This window comes from Dromaius novaehollandiae, chromosome 9, assembly GCF_036370855.1.
Source record: "Dromaius novaehollandiae isolate bDroNov1 chromosome 9, bDroNov1.hap1, whole genome shotgun sequence".
Taxonomy (NCBI): domain Eukaryota; kingdom Metazoa; phylum Chordata; class Aves; order Casuariiformes; family Dromaiidae; genus Dromaius; species Dromaius novaehollandiae.
In genome coordinates this window covers 31,252,549-31,277,455 of record NC_088106.1, presented here as the reverse complement: position 1 = coordinate 31,277,455, position 24,907 = coordinate 31,252,549, and the positions used below count along the sequence as shown (strand labels likewise).

The window sequence follows — 24,907 nt, the reverse complement described above, 5'->3', positions numbered from 1 at the left end:
TTTACACAGCCTTTACTCATAATCCTCCACCCAACACAAAAAGTGCTGAAAAAGGCTGGTGCATAGGGAAAGCCTACCCAAAGGAAGCGTTTTAAAACGTTAAGCAAATAAGATGGCCATCATCAACGCTCTGCATCTATTAAATATTTCATTCTGCAGGAAAGGCCAAAACTATCTTTTCCCTATAAGCTTCTTTTGTAGAAAAACAAAATTGTACCAACTGCCCTAACATCGCTGCCCACTGCACTTTGAGCAGAGCTTTGATACCATGGCAATAGGTTAATAAATACCTATAGGGCAGATTAGATAAGACTGAAGCTCTGCTAACTTTCCCATTTTGAGCAGGAGATTTCCTACACCTCTGGCTTTGAGGTAGCTGCCTCGAGCTGCCAGGGAAGCAGACTAAGAGGGACAGTGACCTTAAGCCTCAATGATTTCAGTTAAGCTACATGTAGGACAGCTCTAACAGGGAGTCTCTGCACATCAAGTTGTACTTTCTTCTCCCTCCCCCCCTTTCTTTTAAACTAATTCAAATATTTTACCACTGTCATTTTGTGTTAAGACTCCATCTAGTACTCTGCCTATGCTGCCAGTGGAGATAGGAGGAAAAGAAAAGCAGCTTAAGTAACAGGGATGTCAAACATATAAGCCCAAATCGCAAAGCCGGGAAAGTGTACCTGAAAATGAGCTTCTCCCAATTCAGCAGGTACCTTTCCAAGTCATTCGCGGAAGCTTTGCCTCTCCTGGCTTGCTTGAGTAGTCAGGAGGCATTAATAGCTGGCCACACTCAAAATACTTCAGCTTGCATCCATCTCGACATCAGGAAGAAACAACTTCTAACATTAAGCGATGGTTTAACACTAGCTTTTACAATAAAGATGGCATTCAAAAAACCAGAAGTAGGCGCACAAAAGCCCAGCACAGTATTATCACCATGCCAAAAAAGCAACATAAATTCTGCCGCAACTGAAAAGAGATTATTAAAGAATAACATAATCCACATTTTAAGAGTCTGATTCTCCACCACCACCCCCAACCGAGTGCTTTGTATCTTACAGATTTCAGCCAGGCAGTTGGGGCCACACATCTTATCCTACAGCATTACCCCTCTCTCAAGTACACTCTATGCTGGAAACCCCAGAACCCGCTTAAATTTGAACATTACCCACACTCAAAAAAGGCTCCCAGACATCTGCATTCTTTTTGGAAGAAGGCATTTCTTCCAGTTATTTTGGTGGAATGGCCTAACACTAATTTCGGCTGATTTTCACCATCTTCCATCATGAGATTATGAGAAAGAAATGAACATCTGCATTCTGCAGAAGACAGTATCAAAAACCACCATTATCTCCCTTTCTTTATTACTGAGTATGCTGGAGTTAGTAAAGAACAAACTGTTACCTGTTGCTTCCTTACAAGTTTTCCATTTTTAATTAAAATACATTGAATTAGTGTATTAGTTGCTTAGGAAGACATCTGAAAGGAATTAAGTGCAAGAATTATATACGGCACATATGTCAGGACTGTGAAGTTATGCATTGGCTTACTTTATCAGATCTCTCTCAGACAGAATAATTGCAAGCCCAAAGTTCTCAGTAGGCTTATGATAAATAAAAGAGAGCTTAAAATGAGTTTAGCTTTATACCAACTCTACGTTAAAATATATAAATGCGACTCTCGCAGTGCCTTTCAATTCTTTTGAATTCATACAAGGGAATTTTTTTAAGCTATGCACATAATTTTATTCATTATGCATAACCATACAAACAGTTAAGAACTTGATCTACTACATTCATATATCAAGGACAGGGATGACAGTTGATTTTATTTTACTAAATGGTTTCTGTGTTTTATTATGTGCATAGAAGAGATATGGTTTTAATAGACTTTTCTTACAGGGACATTCAGATCTTAATTTCTCTTCTTCACTGGTGTATAACTCAATTTTCTTTCTACCTAATGTGACAATTACTATCTGGAGAAGTGTAAAGCAGTATCTTGTTTTTATAACACAAATTAAGCTCACACCTTCCCTTAAAAAAGCCCAAATGTCTACCAATAAAATGGCTGCAGGTTCACCTTTCCCCACCCAATACCACATTGCTACATAGCATCAAAAAAATTCAAGCCCCCGAACACAAAATAACAGGTTTAAAAAAAAATACAGTAGAAAGAAACAGTATGTAAATTGCAAAGCTCCAATTACTTTCTTTCTAAACCCTATAATAACGTCACATTTCAAATAGTGAATTACTAACTTTCTCTTCTGAGGTCAGACAAAAATAAGCTCTAAGGCAGCTTATTTGCCATATTTAGGATAGTCAAAACGGAGCAATGACAAACATCTGGCTATGATTCTTTCTGGAATTTTGACTATTTCTTCCTGGTCAGAGAAGAAAAACACTGAGCTTACTAATACAGCATTTAGATTCTTTTAGCATAGCGCTTAATAGGATTCAGAAGCAGCCTGTCCTCCCACTTCCCACATATTTAAGCTGTTAATACTGCTACAGCACAGAAGGGGGAAAAAAGCCTTTATGAAATGAGGGTCTGAACACATGAGCAGAGAGCAAGGGGGAAGGCACAAAAGCAGATTCATGTCGGAGCGCTGCCTTTGCCAGAAAAGCCAGGAGTTAGGCTGCCGCGTCCCACAGGAGAAGCCTCCTGCGTAGAAATGCCGAAGATGGGCTGAAAATTGCTCCGGTCTACACACACCGCAAGATGCAGTAAGGACTACCTCTCTGAAAATTATTTCCAAAGGATTTGTTCAGTTCCTATTACAGTTTTTCCATTTTTAATGGATGCAAATGTCTTATTTACAACTCCACAATAACTGTATTTTTGCAGTTGCACCTTTTCCTTTACAATTACAAAATTTCTGCTTTAGCCCTGATGAAGTTCTTTTTAACAGGATTAATGTTACTGCAGGATGTTACCGATAATTAACATTTTTCATTGGGTACAGGCTGCAAGTGTTCTTTTCAAACCACAGGAAGTCACAGGGTACGTTCGAGCTCTCAGATTGCTTCCTCCACAGCTCCATAAAAACATCTAAAGCCCTAATGCAGTTCCCGATTTTAGGGCCTCAGAACGCAGTGAGTCACAGTCAATGGCTCCTACAGCTGACCACTACTCTGAAACAACGAACGTCAGAAAAGATGCAAGTTTCACGACATCTTTCAGGCCAAGGGTACCTGCAAAGTGCAAATAAAACACTATCTAGATGTAGGCCCCTCCACAGAAAAAGTAATTTTGCATTTCTAATAATGCACTTTGTACGTTTAAATAAACCAAGAGGGCATCATATAGGTGACTAGCAAAGACAGTATCACTATTGGACAGTAAACATCTAGTAACTGTTTTCAACTTTGCATAGCACAAGGTGCTTTAATTTTTTTTATTAATTTAATAATAGGATTGATACTTTAGGTACATCAGTCAACTCAAGAATAGCCACAAATCGTGAGCAGTCAATACCTAACAAGAAAATGCAGGAATAAAAGTGAAATCTTACTTGACTAAGCTGTTCTCATGAACTGCAGTAAAGGGGAGCATGTTCCCCCCACACACCCCAGTAACATCAAACGGAGACAGCCAAATCACAGAGGACAGCAGTTACGCAGAACGCGCGGTGTTTCACATACTTATAAATAAGAAAATAAGAAAAGGTGCAGTCACGTTCAGGAAACTAGAGGAATGGATATGGAAACAGCAGGCACAGCAGCAATGCCAAAAAGTAGGGGAAAAAAAAAATCAGAAAAAAAAAATTTCCTAAGGCATAGTTTCATGTTCTATAGCACAAAAACACCTGCACTAGCCTAACTCACAGTGGAAGCCTTAAACAATATGCAACTTCAGAGCATGGCAAGAATACAGGACGAAACTGAAATTCCAGCACAGGAAACAAAAGCTAGTTGAAGTCTAAGGCAAAAATCAAACCAAAATAAAGCTAAGAGTAAATTAACATGTGCCTAACACTAACAAATACTTATGTTTTACTGAGAGGCAAGTTATTTTGGTATAGTGAAAAAAAAGAAAGCAGCTAAACAAACAACCCCACCAAAACAGACAATTTGCTCAAAGCAGCATGACAAAGAATAAAACGGAGCAAGAGTTGTAGCTTAATTTTTCTCACTGAACAGATAAGGCAGACCCACTTGGTTTTGGCGAACATTAAGAATTGTGCTATAAAATTATTATAGCTGTTAGAATTCTATAGATTAGGTGAAAATATGGAAAAATGCAAGTGTAATATAATGCAGAAGTACTTCTCACTCATGAATTTTATTTTATTTTCAGGTAGAAGGACAGAAAGAGATACAAGCAGCAGAAAAAGTGTTAAGTGCTACCCAGAAGGGGTTTGGTAAGCTTCAAGCATAATAACCTAAACCACATTTTTCAGAACACTTATGCGAATTATGCCCTATGCTATCAGTAAGAAATAAAGCATATATATTTCCTACAAGAGGAACAGACTAAAGATTAAACATCACATTATGGCATCAGTTCTGTTCAATGCCTTATAAGCTAGTGCAAGGAGAAAACTGGGCCAGAGAGGGGCAGACAGTAGAAGACCCAAAATAAATGGATTACATCAGAGGAAACAACTGGAAGATGTGGCAAGTGATTATATATATAAAGTGTGTGTGTCTTTGACTAAAGGTATCTACCTGCTATGTCACTACCCGTATTTTAAGATATTATCAGTCTTATCTACTATCAATACCACTCTTTTTCCAGCTATGCCATATAAAAAGACCAATTGTTTCCACTAACACAGACATACATGCCATACTCTACACCTCTGACAGCCCATATATCTATCACCATAACACACTCCACTTGTAACTTTACTGTAAATCAACGCAAAGGCTTTCAGCAAGTATAAAACAACTTTCCATATCCTAAACTGTCCTTTGTGGCAGGAGATTTTACTGTCTTTCATAATCCGCCCCAGACTGTTATAATATTTCTGGATAAAATTAAAGTGGTCATTTTGGCAAATTAAACACAGCCCAGACACTTCTGCTTAACTCTGCTATATTCTTACGCTGACCAAAGGCCTCCAAGTTCAGTCTCTTCAGGAAATTGACAATGCTGGCAGAACTTCTACTGCAGAAATCTCTTTTTCTTTGAGATGTGCCCAAAGTGTGAACTAACTTAAATTTGCCAACCATGCCCCAGCAGTCTGCAAAACCACCTGTTTCAACAGGCTTAACTTGGAGAGAAGAGGATAGGTGCTGCTCGATATGGCACATGCAAGATTTAAACTGACTAAACAAGCTGGCTGTAAAAAGGGGGGGGGGGGAAGTCTCATTAAAAGAATTACTATTCCAATTCAGTTTTGGATGCATATGTTTCATGTGTTTACCATTTGGGAAGGAAAAGGAGAAAGCATAAACCTGCAATTTTGAGTATTTATATTCTAGAATACACTTAAGAATATCTCCTTCTCCTAAAATTCAAAAAAGATTCTCTAGTATGCTGCTCCAGCATACTTTAAAGAATGGCTCCCTCTTATAAAGAAATTAATAATTGTAAGTAAAACCTTACAATACAGATAGTAAATATGGACAGAGCAATAGGTGGACAAAAAGCAGTGGATTTTAGCTATACTGAACTTTTAACAAACTGTTCTAGATACAACAATAACTTGATTTAAATGGACAAAAAAGTGCTTTTTGCCAGAAGCTACATCTTCATTAGCAGGCAGTACCAAGAGCATATATGAGAAAGGCCTTTATGGTTTACTCTGGTCCTCAATTCTGCTTCCCTTTACAGATTCCCTTTCCTACGCTGTCTTCAGAGATTTTAAGACCACAGCCAGACCAAAAAGTCAGTTTCTGGTTCTTCTAATAAACTTTTATATGAAAGCATGGTCCATGTTCACCAGTAAGACGGTGCTACTTGCTTGGGAAAAACCTATCTTCAGATCAACTTCCCACTTTTGTGAGTCTTCTCACTTAAAATGCATTGTTTTATTCTACTAGGAGGCTTAGACGCAAGCTGTTAAGGGACATCTGGTCTTTACACATTTGCATCTTTTCATGTTCAAACCCTCCACAACAGAGCTCTTGTCTTGTGACCTGAATCAATAAACACAAACCACATGGAATTTTTCTTTTTTAAATACAAAATAGATAACGAAGACAACACAGCCTTCCATTCCCAGACTCGGTGAAAAAAATTTCCAAAAGCAAAAAGGAGTGGACAGGTCTCACTACAGAACCTCAGCGTGCCTAGGACGTCTGCTTAATCAGGAATTTCTCCCATTGCTTTTTCAGAAAACCAGCTACTCAAGACCACACCACCTACCTAGCAAATACAGCTGACCTCTCCTAACTGTTGCCCTCCATCCCTGAATGAAAAATTTCAGTTTTCCTTCACAAACAGTGGTCAGCTGCCCCTCCTCTACCACCAGTCTGCCGAACAAATTAGGAGGCAGGGCTTTATAATTTGATATCTCATCCCAGATTTCTATGTTATTTGGACAAAAACAAATCATGTAGGTAAGGTATTACTAGGACTCTTTAACGCTACAGTTGCTGATTACAGACCTTTTTGTGCTTGATGCTCTAAAGGATTGCCCCTTCTTCTTAGTCCTTACAACGTAAGGCAAGAGACTCTAAGAGGGCAATCAGAGCTGAACAACCTGAAGAAGAACAGCATGATAATAATTGTCTCAGCATGCTAGTTTCCAAATTGAGATGCTTCTGTGAATGTCACAACCAGAGAGAGCTTTTTAGGTAAAAGGAAAAATCAAAGATAGTTTAAAACTACTGGAAACCTCTTGTAGTCATGGCAAAAACAAACAAAAAAAGACAGGTACTGCATTGTGGCCTAATTAGGGGACAGAGTCAAGTATCTTCTTGCAAGAAACTACAGGTAGGGCCATGGAGGGCCTTGAAAGCAGAGATACACTACTTCTCTACTTCAAGCTACAAAGAGAAGGAACCAATGGAAGGATGCAAGAAAAAGGCAGGCAGTAACAGTTACTAGGAAAAACAACTGAGCAGTTGACTTGTGCTGCAACATGCTGAATGGGCATATATGCGACAAGACTGTGCTGGCTAAGCCCAAAGAGAAAGTTATTGCAATAATCAAGACGTGGAATGAGGTGGTCCTGAATGAGACGGGTTTTAGCTGTGTGGATAAACAGTAACAATCAGAGCACCCGCAGGAGACAACTAGCTAAAATGAATGGAGGAATCAGAGGTGAATGAATGCCTAAATTATCTGTTAGATAGGTAAGACCATGGTATCGCCTACAGCAATTAAAAAAACCAAAGCATGATTTAGGAATCTTTTTTCATGGATAAATATGAAAATGAAATTGCATTAGGAAAAGGCTGATTTTATTTAGGATTGAGACAGTCAAGAGTTGAGACATCCTTAAGAACCAAGCTGCAGCTGAATTTGTGTTTAGTGAGAAGTCTACCAGTGAAGTGCTGTAGGAGAAGGCAAGGGATTAAGCACGGAGCTGCCCTTAACCTGTAATGGAAGCTGGAGCGAAGTAAGGAAGATAACTGGGATGACATACAATCAAGACTATTACAGTAGATGAGAGAGAACTGAGTCAAGACAGTTTCAAAAAAACAAGGTACTGTGAAAAGTAGTAAACTTTACCAAGGGCAGATGACAACTCAAGAGAATCACGGAAGGGATGCTCAGAAGTTAAAGAACAGAAGAGAAACTAGTGCAGAACTCTAGAATGCAACTGCAGACTGTGCAAGCATCACCGAGTTTGAAGATGAAAAAGGATTAAGAGGGTGTCCTAGAAGCAAGTATAGTCAAAAAGTTTTATTTTGGTTGTAGATCAAAAACAATAAAGCTGTCTTTGACTAAGTCCGAAAGAACAGAAAGAAGAATTATAAATTAGGAAAAAGAAGAGGTTAAGGTTACTGCGGCATGTGGAAGATTCACATGAGAAGAATAGACAAAAAGTTGGTAGAAATTTGACAGGAAGAGAAGGAAATGCTAATGCACAGATGATTTGTAGTCACTGGCACCATGATAAAGTGGAAATTAGGAGTTACAAATTCATTCTTGATTTTAGTTAGTCATTTATGGTAGACTTGCACCGGTTGCCAAGGTTATAAGTAATAAAAAAAAAATTCACCAACATCTACACCGACTTCAAAAATCACACCTAAGAGAGCCAAAGTCAGCAGCTGTTTTTTAAAAAAATATTCTAACCTCATTAAAAAAAAAGTTTCCAGCAAATTCCAGTAACTGAGGGATGGCTGGGTTTGCTGTATCCTCTGTGTCCTCAGATAGGAGGATACAAGCATGGTCTCATACATGACTGAAAAAAAAAATCAGATTTCATGTTTGAGATTTGAACAGCTGGACGTCAGTCTGTAGATTACACCTCACCATAAAGCCACCATTTCCTTAGAGCTCCGCAGACTTTCTTCTTACTCCATTTGGTAAATCCCATTTAAGTGTATGCAACAAGTTAAGGCTACATATACTAATTATAAAGGCAATTTTACACTAACATAGAATACCCGATAGCTCAGGTATCCTGACTGGGGCAGAACTGTTTTCTAACAAAAGGTCTTTAGGCAAGCTAAAATTAGAGTCTGAGGTTCACGCTGAGAACGAAAGAAGAATTTGAACAACAACAAAAAAGTACTCTTTTTGTAAATACAGAGCCACCTCATTCGAATGTGGTTTGTTTGTATTTCTTAAGGCAGATTTCTCTGATTGCTAAGCAGGCATACTTTTAAATACCAATTTTCAGAAACACTGCACCCTCTCCAGTTCCTCCTTCCCGAAATGCAGCAACAGGCAAAAGCTTTGTAATGTAAACAAGTTTACTTGAAGAGGATACAAACCATTAAAATCATTTATAATAAAATTTTTTAAGTCCTTTTGTTTCCCAGTCTCCACACCAACAGAGCTGCATATGGCTCAGGAAGCAAGGACAGTTTGGCAGAAGATACCTGGTGTACCCCAATGCAACTAACAGTTAAAAATTGTTAGTATATGCGCTTGTATTCAGATAAACGTCTGTTAACTAACACTAACATCTGTTGCCTATAAAAGATTTTTTTTTTAAAACACAAGAAGCACTACTCATTTACCTACTCATAAGTAGGTCAGTTCCCTACAAGAATCTTTATTTGGCTATTGCCTCAAAATTTCCCAGATGTGTATAGTAGCACATTCTGTAAGCTTTACATTATCTGAAGTTAAGTGTACTTGAAATCAAGTTTAAACCTCTCTTACCTCAATGTCAAGTACTTCCACCGTGTTGTCCAACATCTTTATTTTGATCTGTAGATCCCTCTCATGCGTTTTGGCAGGTGATAATGCCATTGCAGTAGAGAGATTCTGTCCTGGCTCCAAGGTACTCACTCCGGTGTTCTTCTGGACCCCCAAACGAGAGCCAGGAGTCTGCAGAACTCTGTATGTTCCTTCTATCTCTCCCATTTTTCAACAGTGAGCAAAGTCTAAAAAAAAAAAAAAAAAAAAAAAACCTAAAAGAAAACAGAGAATTACAGTCTGAAAGATAGTTTTCCCACCAACAACCCATAAGAAAACGCTATCCAAGGAAGCATACATGCAAAGTCCTTATTTAGTGCTCTTCATCCCACTATCAAAGCCAGTAAAATTTGATCAAGCTCTGGTCAAAAATCCAGCTGCTGGAAAGAAAAATAAGTGGCAAGGAAAAAAAAACTACTCCGAAATAAAGTTAGGAAACAGGATATTCAAATTAGCCACCTGCATGCTCCCTCCCTCTTTACACATTGACACTTTTTCACTTCTTGATTGACGAATTTTTCTTCCAATTTAACTCCCTAAACAAGCTACAGGAGCACTGGTGACAGCACAGGAAAAAACATCTGCAACAGACACTCAAGGGTAGAGCAGGACTCTTCCTTTCAATGGTACCTAACCATTCAACGACTTTGCAATGAAGTCAGACCACACCCCGCGATAACAGGAACAACCAACTTTCTTCATCCCTTAAAATGATGACTCACGCAAAGTTGTAACTGTTCCAGCCAAGCTGGCAGTTCAGAGCCCTCACAGTGGAGATTTCTGGAGCAGATAACAGTTGTAATCTTATTAGCAAACCTGCACTGTACCCAGATTAAGTCACTCTGCAAAAATCTCAGTCACAGACAAGTACTGTAGCTCAAGCAGGCCAACCGCTACACAGCGTTCCTTGCTTTCACGGGTTGGTAGCAGTTGTTGCAAGTAGAGCAAATGTTTAATTTGACACAGGAGGGAGAGATCAAAGTTGCTGTTTGTACTCTAGTCCAGTTCTACAGGGCCAAGCATTTGATGCCATGCGAGGAAAGGGCCAGAGAAAGTGGGAAAAAGCCTCTCAGCGCTTTCCAGTCCTCGGGCTGCTAGCCTGTCCGAGGGAATAATACACCACCCCTCACCTGCTCTAAATCACACCATAAACAGCAGCTTCAAAGAGCAGCTCTAGCAATTAGGGACTCTTTTAGCATGCCAGCACTCCAGTTATTCATAACCACTCCTGCTATACCAGAAATCGCAATGGCTGGGTACAACAGAAAGAACACCATAGAGTGAGGGCTGACCAAATGACGGCTCGACAAACAGCAAATGAGTCGCAGGTGTTTCAAAACGCTATGTGCTCTGAAACCCCATGTGCTCTTGCTTCTCAGTGTGCTTCTCCCTAGCTCCCTCACCCCATGGGAGCAGTCGCAATCTTTCCAGACTGCAGCAGAGCCCTTGTGAACAGGAGGCACACGTGCTCAGGCTGCAACGCATCCAACACAGCCGCTCCCCTGCACTCACCCTTTGTATTAAGTAATTGGCAGCAACCTGCAAGGCTCCCAGTACAACGCGCACACCGAAACCGATGGGTTCCTCCAGGCTTTTGGTTGCGTTTCCCAAATTCCACACTATGCCTGAACAATCAAAGGTATGTGTAAACTCATGTTTGGACTGTTGGACATGACTGCCACGTTACAAGAAAATCAATGAAGTGTTAGATATTTGTTTTGTAATAAAGTGCTTTGTCTAAAAAGGAGAAAAGCAAATCATGAAAACATTCTTTTCTCCTTATACTCTGAGTAGGTAGAAAGCTTGCTCTGTGGAGTTAAACAGAGATAACCTTAAATGTCATTTAAAATTAGTGGGGTTTTTTAGGTTTTAATCCTTCCGCATGTAAAGAGAACATGAAACAAGACTGGTCAAACATTGTCTTCCTGACCTGCAGGCCAGTGGATTTCAGCCTTCCCCCACTCCCCTTTCCTTTTTTTGGACCTGCAGACCCCTACAGGGATGAACTTCTCACCAGGAGTGTAGACAGATGCCTTTGTAGTATAATTACACCTACCAAAAGGCTTGCTTTAATCAGTGGTCTCTCTCCTTCCAGGCCTGCCTGAGTAGCACAGTCCAAAAATCACCATAGTAAGATAACATCAAACTTTCTACCGGTCACACACATGACAAGAAAGCATCAGAAGGATGTTCTCAATCTAAGAAGTAGGTTGAGAACATACACTGCCTACTAGCCGATCTACTAGTTTTATTAATGACAAATTAGCAGAAAGTTTTCCCTCACACTTTGTTTGGTTCATATCATTTCAGTGTACTTCCCTGTTCATGTGGCCACTTACAGCAGAAAAGAAACTTCTAGAACATAAATTTTAAAACCACCACAAAAGAGATCAGCAGACACACTTGCACTGGTAACATCTCTAACTACTAATCCATAAAGAAGCCAGAGCTCAGTTTCCTAACATTGCTTTGAGACCGTGTCACTTAAAAGTATACTAAGTCTTTGCTACTGCTATTCAGGAACTTCAAGCAACTAAAGTTGCAACAGAACCGCACCTACAATTAGCACTCCATAAACACATTCATCTTGGTCTGAATAAAAGCTATTAGAAGGACCAGACACTTCAAATATTCAACCTGAACGGTGACAGCTATGGAATTGGCGGGGGGCCTTCAAGCAGACAGGAGAAGGTGAGTTAACAGTGACTTCTGCAGCTTCCACTGCAGCTGACGCTAGTTGGTTCTGGAAGGCATACAAGACAGACAGTTCAGCTCCAAACTAAACTAGAAGTTCCTGGGTATTTTTACTCACTGCAGTGACAAGCCAGAAGAAATGAAAGTCATGTCAAATGGAAACTGCAGATGGCAAAGTCCTTCCTTCCTCACAGGTGTTAACAGGGAAAGTAAATTCAACAGGGCACGGCCTCACATCTTGCTAATGACACACACCTGAAAATATTTACACCCCCCCACACACACTAGTCCCCAGCCAGTATATATTCAGGAGATTTTGAAGGTCTAAAAAGCATCTAGGCAGAAAATACAAAACGCAGAAGCCAGACACACTTGTCCAGAAAAGAATTTCCTTATTTCTGGCAAAACATTTGTGAGTATCTCTCTATCTCAAATGTAGTTCCTTCCTAGTACGTTGTACTGGCACTTTTACAATTATTAAAAATCCCCAAACAGCCTGGCCTATACAGCAGCCCCTAAAACTAAGAGCGTGGGGCAGTACTAACCAAACTGCAAGCGTCGGGAAGAAAGAGACGCTCTACTTGCGGAGCGGAGAAAGCGTCCAACAGCAAGCAAAAGAGAGCCTCCCACTCCAGGCAAGCCAGAACAAGGTCTCATTTACGTTTTCACCAATACAGAGTGCAATGTTACCACAATATTAACAGTCAGAAGCAAAAGATCTTCCTTACATTCACCCACCTTAAGCTTATTTGCATGGGTGCCTATCCTGGTAATTTCCTTTAAGCAGGACCATCACCCTCAGCTGCAAGTAATTCTGAAGGAGCAGCTAGTAGCAAAGCTTTAAAGCTTTAGGTAGCTATGTACTTTTTGTCTGTCTGAAATAGCTTCAAAGATGCAATGAATTTTATCTTTTCCCCTTTGATGGAATAAACTCACTTTTCAGAAGCTAGACAGCACCTTCAGCTAGCATTAAATCTGAAAAGACAGCTTATACCTGAGGATATGCCTATGCAAGATACCAAGGTTTTCAAGAGAACCCATCGGAGTACAGTATCTTTTGGTCAGTGACTAAGAGATGGCCACTAAGATGCTTCATCTTTAGGCTATAAAAAGACCGCTAGTCTGAAGTAAACCAAATTTCCCAAATGCCAAGTACAAAAAGGGTAATTCACACCTCTCACATCTAAGGAATTCCAGAAGACCTACTGATTGAGAGCTACCTTGAAGACCAGTGAGGAGGTACTCACAGCAGGGACAAGCTTTCTTGGATAGCTCTCAAAACAGGTCCCTAAAAACCACTGCCTTCAGTTCACCAGCAGCAAGCTTTAATCTTTTACTATTTTTGCTGGCAATAACCACACATAAAGATTACTATACGTTATTTCCAAGCAGAATTGCCAAGTCAACACCAACTGACGCTTCAGGCATCCAACAAGTACAGAAAAAGGAGAGGAAGAATACGAGACCTCAGTCACATCAGGACAAAAGATGCTCTTGTGGGTGCACGTGGCTATCCTTATAAACCCAAACTCTTCACATCCACTACAAATACTATCTCTTATTATACAATGAAAAGGGTCTCGTCGCTCTGTCTTGCGATTGTGTACTTCTGTGGTTGGAACCATAACACGCTGGGAGACCTCAAGCTCTAAAGCTTCCCCGAAAAGGCATGGAGGGATGTACACAGGGAAGGACCACCGCTGGTCCCTGAGAAATCAAAGGAACAAATGCTCAAACCTCTTAAACAGAATCAAAATACTGATGAGCAAAGATGTACACTCCTCTCCATCAGAGCAGCCAAAGACCCTTAGAGCATTCCCTAAACAAGAGACTTCAAAACCAGACCATTTCAAGAACCTGCTCAGCCAGGAGAATGCTAAATTTCAAAAATAAGGTTTTAAATCATTAGGTATGAGGCATAAAGAATCAAGTGAACTTACTAATTTCTTCCTCTCCATCCCTGAGCACTGTCCTGTCCAAGGCCTATTCTAGTGGCTCTCACTCCAGCTTCTGTTTACAATGCTCGTTTAACTGATTAGAGGAAGTTATTAGAGCAATACAGCACTACTCCCTCACATCCGAGTCCTACCACCGGCTCGTAAGCCCTGCCAGCAGACTACTTACTACCTACTGGCTCAACAACTCTCCTGGATGGATTCTTCTCTCGAGTATCTTCTCTGCTTCTATTTGCACTGAAAATACTTAACGAGACAGAAGAAAAAGGTATCAACTCAAAAGAGAGATTCCAGTAATCCTTTCACGTCTCACCTGCAGCAGCATTTCGAGGGAGGCGGGAAACAACACATACAAGCACACGTGCAGTAAAACATGAAGGCTTTCCACTACCATACACGATAAAAATCCACCTTCCTCCCATCTTCCCCCAAAGCCGCCCTCGCTCTCTAATCTGAATCCCGCTACAACTAAGCGTTCGAAGCAAGAAGAGGAATCGGCCCAAAAACGACGACGAGTGTCCTTATTGACAGTTTTGAGTATAAGTAAAAGCCACGACAAACGAAGTTAAAGGCACAAAACATCAAGTAAAGCGGGCGACACCTTTCAGAGAGGCTGCAGCACAGACACGCGACAACAAGCCCACAGAAAGCGGGACGGCGCGTACCGAAATACCCCGAAAAGGCCAAATCGCAGCGATACCGTAAACAACGGGTGAGGTAGGCGGGGGCAGCCGGCACTCAGATAGCTCTAACCTGAAACCGGAGTTACAAAGCGACTGCGGCAGGCTGCCAGCAACGCCAGCACGAAACCCGCCCTACCCGAAGGAGAAAGTTGGGTTTTCCGGCCCCGCGGCGGCAGGCGGAGGGGGATCGCTCGGCCGCCGAGCCCGGCCCCGCCGCCGCCCCGCTCCCCCGCAGCCCGGCCCAGCGTATCCAGAGCGGCCTGCAGGCGCCGCGCGTCCCGTCACCGCGGCTCGCAGCGCGCCGCGACAGCGCTGAGGGAAGGGGAGCGCCGCGCCGCGCCTCACCTCACCTCCAACGGCCGGGCCGGGCGCGAGCCGGTCGCCGTCCCCCGCGCGCCTCAGGCGGCCATGGCGCGCCCCGTCCCCGCGCAGCCCGCGCGCACTGGCCCAGCGCCGGCCCCGCCGCGCGCGCCAGCACCGCCCGCCCCGCCAGCCGCGCGCCTCCATTGGGCGGCCGGCGTCGGGAGGCGGGGCTACGCCCGAGGGGCGCCCCACCCCCAGCCCGGGCGGGCCGCGGGGTCGCGGGTTCTAGGCCCGGCCCCGGCAAGCCTCAGTCCCGGCTTTGAGGGCAGCTGAGACGCGGGAACGACGGGACAGCCCCGTCCCCCTTCATCAACAGGCGGGGCACTGCCACGGTGGGTGTTTGCACGGCCAGCAGCCCTAAAAAGCAGGGCCCGGCGTACCTGGCCAGGCGCTGAGATAAAAGCAACAGCTCGAGAGCTCGGTCTTGCTTAGTTCCAGCCTTTGCGCTCATCGGGAAACAAACAAGCAAACAAACAAAAAGCCTCTGTTTCTATAGGCGCCGAACCCAGACAGAAGGGCCGCTGCTGAATTGAGCCCTTGAGGGAAGCCGGGCGGCGTGCCTGGCCGCCCCGTGCCCACTCGAGCCTCTGGAATGCCTCTCGCCGCGGGCACCGGCCCCTCCGCGGCGGCTCGTGACCCCCACGGGGAAAAGGCGCCGCCGAGCTCTCGGGGCGGCCGTCCTGCACCCTGCCATTAATAAATGTCAGACCAAAAATACAGTACGCCGGTGACTTACTCCTCCTCCCCGAGCGTCCCGGCGAATGTCGCGACTGAAGCAGGATCTGGGCTGCGGGTTCGGCGTTCCCGGGGGAATTCGAGACCCTACAAAACGATCCAAAGAGATGGAGGCATTTAAAAATCAAGCGATTCCTGCTTTCGAGCTTTTTTGTACTCCTGTTCCACCATGCGGGGCTGCAATACCCTTCGCTTCCCCGTACCGCTGTTTAATCAATGTCCCTAAGCTTTTAGGATCGTGCTAAAACAAGGGGTATTTTTTCCAGCATGAGGAGGGCACCATTTGCTCTGAATAACGAACAGGCCAGGTCTTCATGTAGGCAGCTGTCTTCTTCACATGCATGCAAACATTAAATAAATAGGGATAGGAACAGCCACAGCACTAGAGAAAGGAAAGGAGAGAGGGCAAGGCTGCTGCACCCACGCACTGAGACCAGCGTATCTGGCTGAGGGGGCTGAAGACCTTTGGAAACTCCTCCTCCTCCTGCTGAACCAGTGAGCATGTCCCCGAATAATGCAGATGAGAACCAAATACTGTAGGAAATTCAGTGCAGGATGAATATTTGAAGCCAGACGTGTCCCAGCTGAACAGATTTTCGCACCCTCTGGATGCTCAGTGCTCCAAAAGCAGATTCTGGGGCTGGCTGGTAACAGGGCAGTCGGGAAAACATCTCCACCGAAAACAGACTGCCTTTTACAAACCTCTTCCAGCTGGCAGACCACATCTCAGCAGATTCTACTGTTCAGGAAGAGGAGCAATAGAAATGAGATACACACTTAGGCTTTTCTGGGAAAGGGAAGGATAGAAGGCCACTGGCACAAGAAATGCTAAGAATCACCTTGTATCTGAGAATTTCGCCTTTTCACAACACTTTGAAAAACAAAACAATAGCATGGCGCATGGCTTTTGTTTTAACAAAGCACCTAAACCGTGCAGAACAGCCCTTTTGACCTGGAGCAGCTTCAGCACTCTCATCCATCTGGTTAAGAAAACAAAACTCAATCACAGATGTAATGAGTAATTCCTGACTAGCAACATTCTCATCTCTTAAAATAAAAATAATAACAACAAAAAAACCAAAGTTTTTAAAAATGTGTCTCATTATTCATTCTCTTTAAAAACTGAAATGGAACTGAAGAATCTCATTCATGCAAAAAGCAAAAGTTACAGAAGTCGTAAAAATACACATAGCATTTTCAATAACTGTATTCATAATAACACTTGTGATTCCAATAAACTCAGGTGCTTTCGTAATGGAAATGGATTTTTCAGCATCCTGTTTTGCCTACCATTTGCATTGCACTTCCACACGGCAATGGAAACGGAGCAGTCAATTTTATTCTCAGCTTAAGTGCTAATACACTTCCACATCCTTTAAACTGCAGACATTTCAGAGTCATCTTTATTTCAATCATCTATCCTAACATTTAAAAAGAGCACAGAAATTTTCTTGTGCAAAAAAGGAGCTCTTGCTAAATTGGAGAACAAACCTGACATGATTGCTTTAAAAGGAACGTAGCACAACAGTTAAAGAGAGGAAGCAGTAATTATAGATACGGTAGAGTCCTTGGAAGTGTCGACACCCTGCTGTTTATGCTTCACTATATATTGCTTACTTTTATTGCTCACACAAAACACATGTAATTTACTGAGCTGAAACAATCCAGTAATGAAAAGGCACTAAAGGTTCTGTGTGTTTAAGTGTCCACATACCCAGTACATCTGTTTCTAAAAGCAGCTCATTCTGCTCACCAGAGTCAAAAAATGTAGACTTTTCACCATAGCATGAGGAGTTTAGCTGGATGCACAAGCATTTCTTTGAGAACAATTTACTTGCCATCAGCCTGAACCCTAAGAACTCTTCTTTTCGTACTTTCACTCCCAGTTCTTCAGGGCCCAAACACCATATCCATACTGATGGTACGCGGCACCTATTGCTGCCTAGATGCTAAAACCTTTCTACACCGGTTCCTGTTAGAGAAGCCACAATCCCCTTCCACACCTCTGCTTGCGTGCTTAAGACCAGGCTGTTAATGGCCATGGCACTATCTGCCATTTCAGTTCCTCCTATCGGGAGCAGAGAGAAGAAAAGAATGAGGAGACCATTTCAAAGAGCTCCACTTACAGGGTAGAAGAAAAAAAGACAAACAGACACATCCTCTGGCCTTTGCACCCCTTCAGTCATTTAGCATGCAGCAGCCCACGAGGGGATGGTGCGAATCCTAATCCCAGCCAAACAGGCTACGAATAGCAAGTGCCTTATCAAGCTGAACCTCTAAGCTATAGACTTACACACAAAACATGCTAGAGACACAGCTCTTGATGAATGAGTTTGAAACCTAAAGGGAGGCCAAATGGATGCTAATATTAATCCTTCATGTATTATCTAACACACTACAGACCAAATCAACATGTTCGTCACACCCATCTGCATTGGAAATAGAAATGCAAAGACCAGTTTCCACAGTCCCATGAAGACAAGTGTTTTGAGCATCCAGACAGTAGGTTTGAATTCCTTACAGGAGGAGGAAGTTTAGGGAACACAGCTAGAAGAGGAATAATTTCGTTGCATATGAAAGTGATCTGCTGCTATTGGAAGGATGCAGCGTCAGGACAAAGTACCATTTTATCCTTGTGATACAAGAAGTGACAATGAGTAACTCATTCACCCATGATATTAAAGATAATCCAAATAATATTCTTTTGTTGGCCTGACTGGGACAATTAAAATTATCCTTTTATTATACTATGATTTAAAACTCTTTCTTTGATCACGCTCTTGACGAAGATCAGAAGTTCTGCAAAGTGGACTTCTTACCCAGCCCAGAAAAACGGCATCTGGAAGCCTCTTCCTTTTCAAGTTCTTCCTCATGCCAAAAAGAAACTCTGAAGATTGAAAACGATCCTGTTGCTAATTTCTTTAGCTGCTATTCATTTCAGTCCATAACTACCCGCTCTTGGGAATTGATGAGTAGCTTCACTGAGTCAATGGGACTAGAAAAATGCTGTTATAATGTGAGGGATGTACAGTTATTTTCAAACGCACTATTGAGAAGTCTAGCTCTGCCAGGATCTTAAGGTGATCTGGAAAACAAAGGGGCCTTTTCCCTAGTTAGAGTAAAATAAAAACAAGCAGTGCTTTCTCCTAAAGCTTGCTTTAGACATTCCTAAGTTCCAGTTAAGGAAGCAATACCACAAGATGAGTCACTTCTTGCTCTCTTCTTCCTAAAGTCAGTCTGGTTATCTTCTGTTAGCAGTTGAGTTCATTTCCAGAGAAACCTTGCTGGCCAGCATTAATGATGCCAAGTTCTGTACAGGATCTGATTTCATTATATTGCCAATATAACTAAATACGAATCCGTGATTTAATAACAGGGCCCTGTGCTTGCGGTGAAGGGAAAAGTCTGATTAGCATGATCATACTTTTCTCAATATGACAAAAGTTATTTTTCCTAAAACTCTCCAACCACAACTACTAGGTACCAAATTGCTAAAAAAAAGTACATATGAGCAGCAGAAGCTGAATTATAAATGCCAGCATGTATTTTCCATTTATATATTTCAACAGAAGTCTCATATCACATAAGAGGCAAGTAATTCCAAAAACTTCCATTATGTCTCCCCTTTCCTCTATAGCATGAAGTAGATACAGCTCAGAATGAAAACAATTACAGTAATTCAGGCCAGCACTTTATACCACATATGCCATGTTTCTACATTTTAACTAGGCTACACATCACCAATTCACGTCTCCAGCATGTTACACAGCAACGGTGGAATGACGATGAGTAGGCACGTCCAAGGTAAAGACGTGAAGACAAATTGGTACGGCTTTCCTTGGAGGTAGGCCAATCGAAGCCCCACGATGAGCAAAAATGAATTTTGCAACCTGGGTCGTGCGTCATGAAAATTAGTGATTTCCCCAGTCATACTCCTGCTCCGAAAGAAGAGTTTCTAGAAGAGCTCACGCGGGTACTGCGTGGTTTGGTAACTGCGGAGCCAGAGGCACGAGACTAGGTCCTTTGTCTCACAGGTCCATTCTCCAGCCTGGCTTTCCCATGGACACAGCTATCTCAGTAGGGAATGGCCTACGGGGCTTGTTGAATCATTCCTCAACCTGTGTCATCGGTGACAAATTCTCTACCTAACCTGCTGAGAGTTGCATCAGACCACATCTCGAGCAGGAAAACCAAGCCAGTTTCAACTGGAACTACCATAGTCAGGTATTTTTCTTAGTCATAACCCACTTGTACTCCAAATGGTAGAAAAATGTGAGAGAGAAGAGACTGAAATCATATAATTTCATCTATAGACTGAAATATGCAGGGCAAAAAAAAAAAAAAGATCAAGACAAATGGAAACTGCTGGATAACCAGAGATTTGATCCACATGATTGGCACAAAGAATAAACGTCAAAGACAGACACATTTCTTTTCAGAATCGGACCTTTTTACTCCAGGTTCACTTAATGTTAATACTTACCTGGAGATACAGGAGAAATAATGTTCTTTAACAGTATTGAATGAAGCTACTTTGAAAACTGGCAGAATGGCCCCTCATTCTGCTGGCAGAGATCTGGTGTTAAAGATGCTCATTATTAGCAGTATCTTGCTAAACAAACTAGAGAAACTGATTTCCATGATACAGAAATTTGTAGACTCTATTTTTTCCCTACCTCCAATCTTAAATACCTTTTTTCCCCCCTTCCACTAGCCTTAGACCATGGATTTAGAATTACACCTTTGATATTATCCAATTCTTTAAAATAAACAAAGACACCTACATATAGGAAAAATTTCTGCTAGTCTGCTTACAGAAAAATTACTGGACGCAATCTTTTTTTATTATTATTATTTTAATCACCTACTTTGACTTTCATAGCCATATCCCTATTTTAAGTTAGCTCTCATGGTGAATGAATTACAAGAAACAAATTAAGCACAACATGTGTTCATACCTGTGCGCGCACACACATGCAGGCACTTGCTTTGCAACATCTTTCCGACCGATAAGTTTACCTGCCTAAACAGGTTCTTCCTACCGAGAAGGTTCGGTCTACAGCCAGCAGCAGTTCTGAATCAACAGTACAAAAATCACCTTTGTAAAGGCAAAGGTGACTGTTGAGCCACATACTAACTTGAACAAAAGTCCAGGCAAAACCTGCAAACTGTGCCACGTATTTTCTTCACTTACAGCTACAGAGAAAATAATAGATGTTAAAGTCAATTGTACATTGCCTCCTAGTGGTAAAACTGTCCTATTGCAGAAGAATGCAAATCACCCCAGAATTGCCCTAAATTTGTTTTAAAATGAATCCTAGAAGATTTTCAACAGATATTAGTGGTCCTGTGGCCGTAGCAGCCTAAGAATTAAGCAAATGGACCAATAAAACAGCATTTTCTACAACTATGCAGTTTACTTTTCTTTTTCTGCTAATAAAAACTTACATGATGAGATTATCCAAGTGTGCTTGAAGCAGTATGGCCTGAAAAAAACACATAAATAGACAAAATGGGGAGTCACCCCATTTTTTTTTTTAAATCTCGTTGAAGTTTGCTTAATGTTCCTATGCCTAAATTCAGGCCAGGATTTGTCACTTCTGAGGAGCTGCACAAGATTCGATCCAGTCAAGACTTGTACAGTGCTCCAAGATCTATATCAAATACTTCTGTAAGCATTTGGGGAGAAAAAACACCAGCAAAAAAAAGCAACCCTCCCTCTCCCCATCCTCTGCAATGCTGACAAGAAAAGACCACCTCTGTTCTTCCTGAGCCTTGGTGAAACATTGCATGAGTCACGTATTAACATTGTGTATTTCATTTTACAGAACTGCACAAAAAACACAAGCATAAGGATGCATGTTTTACCAAAAAAAAAAAAAAAAAAAAAAAAAAAAAAGCTTAAATATAAAAGAAACAGGAAAAGGCCTAGTCCTGTTTGGTAGACAGAATGCTTCAGAATAAAAAGTAAAATCAAGCAACTACAGGTACTCCTTCCTGGTAAGCAGCCTGATTATTTTACTGCCAAATGAACCTGACTTGAGGTTTTCAGTAATGCTGATTAACTGTGCTCCCTTAAACTACTTTTTAAAATGATGTAACCAAATGGTGGACTTCCAGCAAAACAGTAAACTGTTAGATTTCCCGCTCTGCCCCCAAATACAAACACACACATTTTTCCAGTTATTTAGGCCAGAGACTAGAGAACATAACTTACTACTGATGCTAAAGGCAGAGAAGCGGACTGTGGCCAGTTGCTGTGCACAGCTGCACTACAGATGCGCTCCCATTCTTGCAATGCTTTTTCTCTATTTCAAAGCAGAGAAAGTAGCTAGCATGAATCTATTTTGATGGGCATGAAAGGAGGAGTAAAACCAGTTTTCTTGCTTTGAGTACAATAGTGTGCTAGTCAGCAAGCTAAGTGCTTCGCTAAAAGACCACTGCAGATCCAAACCACGTATTTTCTTCAGAAAATAAAGCTCTGAACTTTGGGCAAGTACCACTACAGGAAGGATCTGGCCTGGGTTTTAGGGTCTCCATTATGGAAAAGCTTCTTAAAAGTAAAAATGAATGAGAAAAAATAAAAACCAACAACATTAAAACGACAGAGGAATTGCAAATTACAAGGTGCAGGAGCAGGCACGTTCTAAACAAAGCATTTTACTGTCAGTGCTTTTCCCTTTTTTAATAAATACTCTGTTAAAGCAGCTCAGTATCTGTTTTAATGAATGTTTTGCATCAGCTCTCAGGGTGTGTTTATTTACTCATTCTATAGTATACAGGGAGTTATCATCACAAAACTTTGGAGCTGTTTGTTCCCTACATGGGAATTTTCCCAGGAATTTCTGGCACCAGCTTATAAAGGTGAGGTGATTCCTTCTCCTTGCCCCACCAGCCCCAATTTGTTTCTCAATAAGCTACGGAGGAGAACTGCCAGAGTGAGACACTTTCAGCAAGACAGCTCAATACAGGGAAGCTGCTAGTGGCTGTCATATAACTCAAATATCTCTGACCTTTTGCCATGACTTTCCTTCACGTAACTTATGTGGTTAAGCAGAAATTTGTATCTGGCAACTTGGACCTTTGGTGGGATTGAACCATACATTAAATCTGACCCGTCCGTCACTAGTTACATCACCACAGAGGCCATGTGCAATGTTAAGGATCCAAGGAGGGCTGAGACTAGAGCATGAATAATTAGGTGCATGTTCTACAAAGCCGTTTATACTGGGTTTCAGACAAAATGAGCAGAAGTTAGCCATAGGCTTAGCAGAGTTAGCAGCTCTCCTCATTCTGTCCCTCTCAAGGAGCTCTGTCTTTCCCACAGCAATCAAAGCACTGCACCCCTTGCCTTGCGGGACCTGTCTCTCACAGCTGAACAGGCTGTCTGCAGGACTGCCTCTGCTCTAGCCAGAGGTAGTTTCTGAAAAGCATGTTGTTCTCTGTCTCAGATAGCTGGACACCTTCTCTGTCTTGCTAGATTTACAGGATCCCATTCCCGTGGGCGGAAATGAGCTTCATTTGTCTACTGTATTTCAAGCACCGAAACTCAACTTGCAAAGTTACAGCTACATCAGAAGATCTCGCCTTGCTAAACACTGTAGAAACTCCCCAACACACCTGAAACTTCGACACACCCTTAAATTGCTATAAGCCAGGCCCAGACAACCCTATCACCTCTGGACTGCACTGTCAACAGTCAGCCATCAAAGCGCTCCTCAGACAAACCTTTTCTTTCTCCTCACACTCCCTCTGTTCCCAGGTTCTGGACTTGACCCAGATTTACTCCAAATTTGATTTCACTGTGCACGCTTTCACCAGATTACTGTGACAACAGGCTGACTTCAGCATCATTCCAACCTTGACATCAACAGCATTAACAAGCTGGAAACAGAGCACACTCATTTTGGGATGATGAAGAGATCCTTAAGAATACTGTGCTCTGTAACAGTCTGCCTATGTGCTCTAGCAGCAGATCATCACACAAGAGAAGCTATTCCAGGAGGACAAAGCTATGACACCAACAGTTGCTCTAACATTGGGAAAATACCTGCCTCATTGGTAAACTGAATTGCATTCCCACCCTTTTGCTTTCTAGGCAATGTGACTCCCAACAGGATGAGGTACTGCAGCCCAGAACCACTATTAACCATCTCCAGAAAAAGGTGACAAATGTAGTGGGGAAAAAGGCTCTATGACAGTAGTAAGTTAGCAGAAATGTTCATTTTAGGCCTCTGAAGAAATTCACTACAGCTTAAAAGAGCATGGACGCTGGAATTGCTGCCTGTAGGCAAAGTTCTACAGCAAGGTCAATTACAGAGTGTTTTAATGACTCAGATGAAACCTCTTTCCACTGCAGGAATCCTTTTAGAGCTTCTGCCAGCAGGAACTCAGTGTTAGACCCAGTCTTGTCCCCTGGGGTATGCTGTGAGTTACAGCCCTCCAAGAAGACTTTGAACCACTCATCACAACCCTTGGAGCTCTGCCATTCAGCCACTTTTCAGTCCCTCTCCCTGTCTGCTCATCTAGCCTGTACTTTATCAACTTGCCTATGAGGATGCTATGGGAGACAGTGTCCAAAGCCTTCCTAAAGTCAAGGGAGACAACAGCCACTGCTCTCCTCTCATCTACCCATCCCATCATTCCATCCTGGAAGGCTATCGGTTTGGTTAAACATGATTTGCCCTTTGTGAATCCATGCTGGCTATTCCTCATCACCTTCTTGTCCTTCCTGTGCTTGGCAATGGTCTCCAGGACTAGCTGCTCCATCACCTTCCCAGGGATTGAGGTGAGGCTGACTGACCTGTGGTTCCCTGGGTGCTCCTTCTTGCCCTTTCTGAAGGCTGGAATGACATTTGCTTTCTCTCAGTCCTCTCCTGATGGCCAGGACCTTTCCAAGATGACTGAGAGTGGCTTTGCAGTGACATTGGCCAGGTCCCTCAGTGCTTGTGGGTGCATGCCATCAGGGCCCCTGGACTTGTAGATGTCCAGTTTGCTAAAGTGATCCCTAACCCAATCCTCCTGCACCAAAGCAAAGTCTTCCTTGCTCCAGACTTTCTCTCTGGGCTCCAGAGCCTCGGATTCCTGAGGGTCAAGTCTTATCCATAAAGACTGAGGTAAAGCCGGCATTCAGGATCTCTGCCTTTTCTGTGTCCTTGCTCACCAGGGCCCCTGCTCCATTCAGCAGTGGGCCCACATTTTCCCTAG

At 42.4% G+C, this 24,907-nt stretch overlaps 1 protein-coding gene across 7 annotated transcripts in view; it reads right to left on the bottom strand.

Annotated features, from left to right (window-relative positions):
* The window catches only part of FARP2 (FERM, ARH/RhoGEF and pleckstrin domain protein 2), a 96,049-nt gene extending 80,245 nt beyond the window's left edge, over positions 1-15,804 (bottom strand). For 3 of the 7 annotated variants that reach the window (XM_064517113.1, XM_064517117.1, XM_064517119.1), the window contains exons 1-2: positions 14,953-15,101; positions 9,235-9,458 (exon numbers count right to left, since the gene is read on the bottom strand). In XM_064517113.1, coding sequence (XP_064373183.1) covers positions 9,235-9,438 — 204 coding nt within the window. In that variant the 5' untranslated portion in view covers positions 9,439-9,458; positions 14,953-15,101. Of the gene's footprint in view, positions 1-9,234; positions 9,459-14,947; positions 15,103-15,701 lie in introns of those variants that run through there. The other 4 variants (XM_064517116.1, XM_064517118.1, XM_064517114.1 and 1 more) reach the window with 4 other exon arrangements.
* Between the last annotated feature and the right edge of the window lie 9,103 nt (positions 15,805-24,907).